At 36.9% G+C, this 10,341-nt stretch overlaps 1 protein-coding gene across 1 annotated transcript; it reads right to left on the bottom strand.

Moving 5' to 3' along the window:
- Positions 1 to 7,214: 7,214 nt before the first annotated feature.
- Positions 7,215 to 10,341, bottom strand: LOC142533881 (formin-like protein 4). The gene is made up of 2 exons (XM_075640795.1): positions 8,866 to 10,341; positions 7,215 to 8,768 (listed from the first exon to the last, which is right to left on the bottom strand). The coding sequence occupies exons 1-2, from the start codon at positions 10,095 to 10,097 to the stop codon at positions 7,391 to 7,393; spliced, it is 2,610 nt and encodes an 869-aa protein (XP_075496910.1). The 5' UTR covers positions 10,098 to 10,341; the 3' UTR covers positions 7,215 to 7,390.

The raw sequence follows: 10,341 nt of genomic DNA on the forward strand, positions 1-10,341 counted from the left end.
GTTATATGTGTTTATAGTCTTTGCAATAAGGCCAAGGCAAGTTGCTGACGTGGTCATATTTTATTTTAATATGAAAATATACAAGTTGACAATGATTTATGGAACTATGTGAACTAAGATTATGTGCTTTTAATAGCTGTAAACTTCATAAATAATGTATAGTGATGTTCCAATGTACAGATGGAAATTTCATCAACGTGTAGTGTTTTTGTTTCGTTGTAATTGGCCATTGACTTCAAAAGTTTACTCAAAAAGATGATTTGATGTGGAAGATTCACGTTTTCAATATGTTTTTGAGTTGGTGAAGTAGGTGAGAGTTTGGTCAGTAATCAGGAGTTTGATTTTTCTCCCAACATCTTCGGGCGAGCCTTAATCGATTTACTTGACTAACGTTGTTTGCAGATTATTGTGTTAGTCAAATAGTTTATCAAATGCGCATGTCTACAAGGACCGCGATTTCTCATAAAAAAAAATGATAATAATTACTCTTCACGATTCACATTTGTTGACAAACATATAATGTCACATGCTATTTTGATTTTTAAGCTGTACTAATCTTATGCAAGATCCAACCACCTCGATTTATTTCAAGTTATATGTTTCACATATTCAGACATGAACTTCATAATTCCAAATACATTGCATAAAGGTCGAATTTTTCCTATTTTGATTGCATGTTCATCGTTATAATAAAATGGTCGATAGATTTTGACAAGGGTCGTGAAGTGGAAAAAATCGCCAAATTAATGTGGCTAAGGTCATCTCCAACCCAAAACTCTATTTTAAAGCAACTCTGTTTTAAAATAGTGCAGTTTCTGTACCAAATACAATATTCATCTTCAACTCATCTACTTCAAATCTTACTCTAAAAAAGAATATTCTCGGAATATTCTTTTTTATTTGATTTATTTAATTTTTTCTTATTAGTTATTATATTTGTAATATTTATGAGAATGATTTACATGATATGGCATTATTGATTTGTTTCTAATAGAATTCTTGTTTACCATATCTTATAGATTTCTTTATGGAAGATAAACTATAGGAGAGATGAAAGCTATACATAAGAGGTGATCAACGTGAGGTGATAGAGGGCGAATAGAGAGAAGAGTTGAGAGAGAGAGACGAAGAAAAACTCAGAGAGTTTTAGTGGAAGAGATTTTCGTGGAGATAGTTTTTCGTAGAGGTGATTTTCGTGGGAGTTTTTCGTGGGAGATTTTCGTGCTGCTTCTCCTCTCTCGGTTAATATTCACTCACGTGTGCACGTTCAGGAATTCAGAGAAAACCTATTCAAGAGACGTGCTGTGAAGAGCGTGATAGAGTGTTGCTGTGAATGTTGAGAACATCTGCGGACAACATCTGGGAAGAAGTTGGCCGAAGATTGCTTCTCGTGGATTTACCTTTTTGGATCACGTTTTTTGCTTTCTTGTCTTAGTTTTATTCTGATTATTTGTTTTAGAAAGCATTTGTTTTCTCAACTTGTTGAGGAAATTGATTTTATTCTTAATCACTAGTGATAAGTTTTTGTAAACGATTGATTTTTTCTAGTGATTAATCTTGTCCATCTATTTATTTCAAATCTTGTGCATATTTAATCTTGTCCATCTATTTATTTCAAATCAATTTGTGTTATAAAAGTTAATTTTTCGCTGCATGTAGATGTTGTCCGAGATGTTGTAACATCTGACACAACATTTAATTCTGATAAAACACAAATTTATTATTTGTTAATTCTATTCTGATATTTTTATTATTTTCGATATCTGTCGGACAAAATAATCCTAACAAGTGGTATCAGAGCCTACTCTTGATATACTAAGTGCTGATTCTGGTTTTTATTTTGTTTTGACAGAAATATTTAATGGACACATCACTTGCAAACGGAGCACTTCGACCACCAGCTCCTAAACCTCCTGTCCAACGACAGTTTCGACCAAGGAATGAAGAAAAACGCTGGTTGCAAGTGAATCCTTTAGGTGTTGCCCTAGGTGTTGCCACACCTGGCCGAAACATCTGCAAAAAATCAGTATGTTTTAAATCCACAACTTCTGAAAATTCGAGTGGAGATGATGAATCAGAAGCTGATGATGAAGAGATGACTCTTGAGAGTGTTCAAAAGCTTTATGAAGAATTGTTCGAGGATTGGACCAAAAGAAACAAGCTTAACTCCACTCTTGTAAAGAAAAACACTGATCTAAGAGCTGTGGTTGCCAAATTTGAAGTAATTCTGAGCAAAAAGGACTTAGAACTGGGAAAGACCAAAGAAGAACTTCAAAAGGCAACTGAAATTTTGTCAAAATTCAATTCAAGCACATCCAAGCTTGAATCCATACTTTTGATGGGAAGAGATGACAAGAAAGTCTTAGGCTTCAAAGACAGTGTGTTTGAAATAGGTGAATCTTCCAAGTCTACTGTTTTTGTGAAAGGAAAAGCTGATACATCTCCACAACCACAATCCAAGTCACCAATCAAAAGCTCTCCATCAAAAAGACAACTTGCTGCACCCATTCCTAAGAAGAAACGCAGGTATGTATGTCATTACTGTTTAAAGCCTGGTCATATCACGTCCTACTGTTTTAAATTCAGGGATGATCGCATGAATCAAAAGTCGAGCCAGATGTTGCCCCGAATGTTGTCCAACATTTCCCGTAACACCTCCAACCACCGACCTACAGTAAGACAAATTTGGGTCCCAAAGGTAAAAACTCACTGCAAAGTTGTCTATACTTCGTTGAAAACTAATACTGCAGGTCATTGGTACTTTGATAGTGGAAGCTCACGCCACATGACGGGATCACGAGAATATCTCACCAATTATGTTGAGCAAAAATGTGGTAGAGTGACATATGGAGGGGGAGCTAAAGGAAAAATTGTTGGAAATGGTACTTTGAGTGTTGAAGGACTGTCAAAGCTCCACAATGTGCTTCATGTTGAAGGATTAAATTCAAATTTGATAAGCATAAGCCAATTGTGTGATGATAATTTGCTTGTCAAGTTTGATAAACATACTTGTGAAGTTTTTGATGAAACTAACATGTGTATTATGACAGGTACAAGGTCTTCGGATAACTACTACCAAATAGGTGAGGAACTTTCATGCAAACATGCACAAATCAATGAACTCAACCTTTGGCATCAAAAACTCGGTCATGTAAATTTCAAAACCTTGAAGAATTTGAGTAAGTACGATGCTGTACGAGGTATGCCTAACCTATCATCTAGTACACCATATGTTTGTGGAGACTGTCAAAAGGGTAAGCAAACTCGTGTGTCACATCATATGTTGCCCCACTTTGGGACAACAGGTTGCCTCGAATTGCCACACATGGATCTTATGGGTCCTGTGGAAGTGAAAAGTTTTGGAGGTAAGAAGTATTCATTTGTTTGTGTTGATGATTTCTCACAGTTTTCATGGATAAGTTTCATTAGGGAGAAATCAGACACTTTCAATGTGTTTAAAAAATTGGTCACAAGGATTACAAACTTTCATAATTTGAAGGTGACAAGGATAAGGACTGACCATGGTAAGGAATTTGAAAACTCCTTATTCTCATCTTTTTGTGACAAGAAAGGTATTTCACATGAATTTTCTGCTCCAAAGAAACCACAACAAAATGGGATAGCCGAACGTAAGAATAGAACACTTCGAGAAATGGCAAGGGTGATGTTGACTTCAAAGTGCATTTCAAAGCGTTTTTGGGCAGAAGCCCTTAACACCGCATGTCATATTTCAAATAGGGTGTATTTGAGAAGTGTTTCGACTATGACATCGTATGAGATAATTATGGGAAAGAAGCCTAACCTTAAATATTTTCATGTTTTTGGTTGTGTGTGCTATGTTTTGAATGATAGGGATCAACTTGCAAAATTTGATTCAAAGAGTGATAAGTGTTTGTTTTTGGGATATGCAACTAATAGTCGAGCCTATCGCATGTTTAATTTAAGAACTAGGACTATTATGGAATCCATTAATGTTGTTTTTGATGACCTTGCAGATCTCAAAAAGAAAACAGCTGAAGATGATGTGGATGAGTTTCTGGAAATTCCAATATCACTGGAAAATGCAGATGTTGCCCCAGATGTTGCAACATCTGACACAACACCTGACACTGAAGTCACTGAAGCTGCGGACGAAACGAATAACGATGATGACGCAGTAGATGATGGACAAAATATTCCAAGTAAAATTCAGAAAAACCATCCATCATCTCAAATAATTGGAAGTATGCATGAAGGTGTCCAAACTCGAAAGAAAGAAAAAGTGGATTACCGAAAGATGGTTGGACTTATTTGCATGAGCTCCTTATACTCACAGATTAAGTGAATATCTACTGGAAATTGGCTTCAAACGAGGTGAGGTAGACAAAACTCTTTTTATTAAGAAATCTAAAGGTGAGAGTCTTATTTGTCAAGTTTATGTTTATGATTTCTCACAGTTTTCATGGGTTAGTTTCATTAGAGAGAAATCGGATACTGTGACAATTCTAGTACAATTGATATTTCAAAAAATCCAGTAAAACACTCTCGAACAAAACACATTGACATTAGACATCACTTTATTCGAGATTTAGTAGAAAAAGGATTGATTCGAATTGAATTTGTTGGTACAAATAACCAAATGGCTGACATATTCACAAAAGCATTAGTTTTTGAGAGATTCTCCAACCTTAGGAAATCTCTCAGCATGTGTTCTGCCTAATCATACATAGATGTTGTCTCAGATGTTACAACATCTCGAACAACACCTAACATGCATGTGCATTTCTAGGACTTAGACATACTGCATCTGCATGCATACTGTTACATGATGTGTTATCACTATGTTGCATAAATCTTCTGGTGCACTTACAATTTCTTGTTCTATCTAAACTTAACACACTTGGATATGCTTAACAATCTGATTAAATCACAAAATAGTTGAAGGATGATCATGTACTCCATGACATTGTCTCATACGAAAAGTGACTTGAAAAGATTGAGTACAAAGAAAAATCAATTATGCATATGCTCTGTATCAGAAGAAAAGATGGGAAAAAGCTACCTAAAAGAGTCCAATGAAGACTGTGCTTTTAGTGTGGGAGCTACCTCTTCTGAATTTAATACAGAAGGCAAAAATAGAAGAAAATGGAAAAAGCTACCTAGAGGAGTCCTAAAGAAGACCGTTCTTCTAGTGTGGGAGCTACCACTTCTATTATCATAAAGTTGATAAGTCTCCAAGTGTGCAGAAAAATCAAAATTGTTTTTCTGGAATTGTGCGTGTTGTCGGAAGATGTTGCCAACATTTGTGAAAACACTTCATTTGTGAACATATCTCATATTTGCTTTCATGTTTCTATTTCTGTTACATTCTGTTATTAGGCATAAATAAGTCATGCATAAACATAACATTGTGAATATTGTTGTGTCAAGAGGACATGAGTATTTCGACAAAGAAAATTCGATGAAAATCCAGATTTTACTGAAAATTGAATATGTGTGATTTTTTATGGTTCAGTGGTGTTAGATCGATGTGGGTTTTAATTCTGGAAATTATTTTGAAAAGATATTGGACGCAATTATCTCGGTATTCTTGGAAGGTGATAACGGCTAAAAATATTTCCCATTAAATTTTTTTTCCGTTAAGGATCTTAGGATTGTTTGAGTAAATCTTGATTTTGTTACTTTTGCATGCATACTTATTCTTTTGATTTACATTGTTTTCTCTTCACATTATTCACATAATTCCTTCTTCAAGATTTCGTGATATAGTCTATTACTATAATCTTGTTTCTGACTATCGTCTGGCTATGGAGGTAGATGTCCATTCTGGACAAAAAGGGAGAGAAGACGTGACTCAAACTCAAGGGAGTGTGAATTGAAAGGATCAAATGATACCATCTATCTGATACATTTGCTTGATTTCGTTTTTAATATTCTGCTTTGTCAAGGTTCTGCTTCCCTGATGTGTTTCTGTTTTGATTGCAGGTGTTGTCTCCGGTGTTGCCAACACAACGAACAACACCCGTACTAATTTGATTTTATTCAGGGGGAGAAAAATTCTCATATTAAGGGGGAGTTAACTGGAGTTCAACTGTGAAATTGAGTTTGATTTGATTTTGTCCAGAAAGGCAAAAAGGGGGAGATTGAAGGGAAATATTTATTCCTAATTTTAATTGATATATCTTATTGATTTATTTCCCTAATATTATCTTTTCTTTGTTGATATGATATTTAATATTTAATTATGGTTTTGCCTTTCTAGATAATTATGTTAAGATTTTACTGTGATATGATTTCTTCCTTGAATTTAATTTCCTATTGATAAGATTATGTGGAATATTGGGTTTTACCTTTCTAGATATTATCTTTGTGATAAATATCTTCTAGATATAATATTTATGATAATGATTTACATGATATGGTATTATTGATTTGTTTCTAATAGAATTCTTGTTTACCATATCTTATAGATTTCTTTATGGAAGATAAACTCTATGAGAGATGAAAGCTATACATAAGAGGTGATCAACGTGAGGTGATAGAGGGCGAATAAAGAGAAGAGTGGAAAGAGAGAGAGACGAAGAAAAATTCAGAGAGTTTTAGTGGAAGAGATTTTTCGTGGAAGAGATTTTCGTGGAGATAGTTTTTCGTGGAGGTGATTTTCGTGGGAGTTTTTCGTGGGAGATTTTCGTGCTGCTTCTCCTCTCTCGGTTAATATTCACTCACGTGTGCACGTTCAGGAATTCAGAGAAAACCTATTCAAGAGACGTGCTGTGAAGAGCGTGATAGAGTGTTGCTGTGAATGTTGAGAACATCTGCGGACAACATCTGGGAAGAAGTTGGCCGAAGATCTTCTCGTGGATTTACCTTTTTGGTTCACGTTTTTTGCTTTCTTGTCTTAGTTTTATTCTGATTATTTGTTTTAGAAAGCATTTGTTTTCTCAACTTGTTAAGAAAATTGATTTTATTCTTAATCACTAGTGATAAGTTTTTGTAAACGGTTTGGTTTTCTACTGATTAATTTTTGCCATAAGATACTGCATACTTGCATATTTAATCTTATCCATCTATTTATTTCAAATCAATTTATGTTATAAAAGTTAATTTTCCGCTGCATGTAGATGTTGTCCGAGATGTTGTAACATCTGGCACAACATTTAATTCTGATAAAACACAAATTTATTATTTGTTAATTATATTCTGATATTTTTATTATTTTCGATAATACTAATAAGTCCTGAATGAGGAGAAACGAACGCTGCTCCGTTGAATCTTGCATTAATTGTGTGATAAAAAGAACAATGGCAAAGAATCAAAAACTTGAAAAATGAAATAACGAAAACACTCAACAGTGTCAAGAGCTTTTTGTTTTTTTTACCTATGTACAAAACTCGAAATCTTGCCACTTTCATTACTTTACCTCAGAATCATCGTCCGAATCACTTGAACTGCTCTTCGAGTTCTGTGACATAAAATTAGCAGGCAGTTTTGGGAACCTGAAAACTCGAGGAGATTCAGGTGACGATGGTCTAACAACAGAAACAGAAGATGACAACGATGATGTTGCTGGTGATGATGATGATGATGTTGATGATACAGACTGCTTCTTCTGCGCGTTTCTTGCAATGTCAATACAAACTTGATCGACCATTCCAAGAAAATCTTTAACGATGGTGAAAAGTTGAAATGTGTTTGTCCCTCGATCCTTGGACGAGAAGCCCGGTTGATAATAATCTGTTGTCTTCTTCACAAGCTCTATGACGCTTGTCAGTTCATCTTTAACTATCTGTATCTCTAATTCTGCTGTATCAAGAAAACCTGTCATTTCTCGGGCAAATCCACCATGATTACCGCATTTCACTACTATTTTACGAGTCTCCACCACTTGTTTTGCTAATTCTGAGCTTGTTCTTAGCAGCAGATCGTAGTCTAAAGTGGCTGCCTTCTTAACGTTGGAGAATTCCGCACTTAGGCCACCAACAAGGGGCAAACCGAGCATCATGTATTCCCTTTCTCTATCATCTTTTGATAGGAACCTATCAGTGTTTTGATTCTCAGCGGCGTTTGTGGTCTGGTTATTTGTCCTGCTTAAACTACGGTTTTTGTTAAGCACAAAGCGTTTACCCTCTGCACGAACTACTTCCTGTACGACAAATTGGAGAAGGGTTGTTTTTCCATCAGAGCTTTTCACATCAGATAATTTTGTTAAAGCGGTAAGGTTAAAAGCCTGTGCATTTCCTCTAGATGTTCCGGCATTTAACCGATTCCCGGCTTTGAGAACAGCTTCCAAAAGTTTCAAGAAAAGCCCTCGAGTTTTCATCTCCTTGCAAGCTGATTCTAGGGATTGCAACGACTCTTTCATATGTGCATACTCGGAATCGTAGTTGCACTTGAAAAGCAATGCCTTGAAACGAGTGAATGCGGATGGAACAGCTTTGAGTAGATGGTAGAGGAAGGATTCGGCATCAGCAAGTCTTGTGGGATCGCCATGAAATGCGAGGATTTGGGATATTTCTTCATCAGTTGGAGCTATTTTTACAAGTTTTTCTATTGTGTCGTCGATTAGACCTCGTCCCTCGAGTAAACCGTTGATTAGATCTTGGCGTGTGATTCCAAGAGATTTGAGTACTATGGCTATGTTCTGAGATTTTCTCGCTTCTAGGATGAAGATCTGTTGGGGAGGACCTGATTTATCCCCGTTTCCTGTAATCGAGCTACCGTCTCCTCTTGGAGATTTTCGGTTCGTTGCAACGAATCCAAAGAGGGCTTCCATAAGATCACCATCAAACCTGAGAGTTACATAATTTAAGAATAAATTAGATATCACTTAAGATACAACATATAACAGATAATTATTTTATAAGAATGGTATTGGAGGTTCCTTACTTGAAAGAACCCTTGTCCATTTTATCCCACACCATGGAATGCTTGACATCTGGATTAACTTTATCCCAATGCAATGGTTTCAGTTTCACCTGTCCACTCCCATTGCTCGACGAGCCTTCTGCCGCTAAGGACAAGTGCTTACCAGGCATTTCTTTCAATGCTGGTGGTGGTGGTGGCGGAGCAGGTCCATTATTTGACGAGGTTTGTGATGGTGGAGGAGGTGGTGCAGGCATTTTTCCTTTCTGAACAGCCCCGGATGCTAATATTGATTGTGGTTGCCGTGATGGTGCTCCTGGCGGTGGAGGCAGTGGTGGTACTCTCGGTGGTGGAGGCAGTGGTGGTGTTAGCATTGATGGCTGAGGGGGAGGTGCAGCCATTTTTCCTTTCGGGACGGCCTCAGAAGCTAACACAGGCTGCCGTGATGGTGGTGCCAGTGGTAGTGCCAAACTGTTCGATACTCGAACCGATGAATCATGATTATCGGAATCCTTGAAAGTCACATTAGATGAAACAGTAGGAACCTTCATCATTCTCTGGTCTGACGGTTTTTCTCCCCAAAGAGGACTTTCAGAAGTTGAAGACCTCCCTTTAAGCAAAGGAGCTTCATGTAAAGGCTCCTCTTTCCTCACTCTTTCATTAGCAAATCTTTTCTCTTCTCCATTATGCTCATCTTTCAAATTCCGATATTGCTGATTCTTGAAACTAGTCCTCTTATCTCCTTCTTCCAAGTTTCTCCAATACAAAACATCCAATCCATTCTCATCAACAATCAACCCTTTAAGATTACCATTAAATCGACTAAAATCATCCGCTCGAGGAACAGAAAGCACCATGGCATTAGTTGTCGGATTAGTAGTAGTGGTAGTAGGATTGATATCTCTTTCCCTTTTACGTTTCGAATGCCTCAAAAGCAAAAAGAAGAGAAGCCCTGATAAAACCAGAGTGCTCGCAGCTGTCACACCAATGGCCTTTCCCACAGCCGATTTCGTCGACGATTTCCCCGTCGGAGAAATAACTTGTGGTGGCGGAATCAGTGTCGTTGGAGGGACATTAGGCGGCTCGTTGGTGGGGGCCGGAGGCGGTCGGAAAGTAGGTCCAAGTGGAGGAGGAATGGGATTGGAGAATGGATAGTGAGTTTGTATGTTCTGTGAATTTGATAGAGAAAAGGATGGAGGGATTGAAGCAAAGATCAAAAGAATGAATGGACAAAGAATTATACATTTCGCAGCCATGGTAGGATGTGGCAAGAACTGAAGAGTGTTTGGAAATTAATGAATTTTTTTGTGATGAATTGTGATCATTGCTTAATGATTTTGGCTCCTTTTTTTTTCTTTTTTTTGTCTTCGGAAAGATTAATTTAAATTTTGTTTGGTTTGGTTGCTGAATGTTTCAAAGGGGAGAAGTTAGGGTTGTTGATTTGGTATATGTCCGAGGCTTCGTGAAATGACCATCCTGCCCTTGTGTGGAGATTCAGAT

Source organism: Primulina tabacum, chromosome 18 (genome assembly GCF_025594145.1).
Source record: "Primulina tabacum isolate GXHZ01 chromosome 18, ASM2559414v2, whole genome shotgun sequence".
NCBI classification, from domain to species: Eukaryota; Viridiplantae; Streptophyta; class Magnoliopsida; order Lamiales; family Gesneriaceae; genus Primulina; species Primulina tabacum.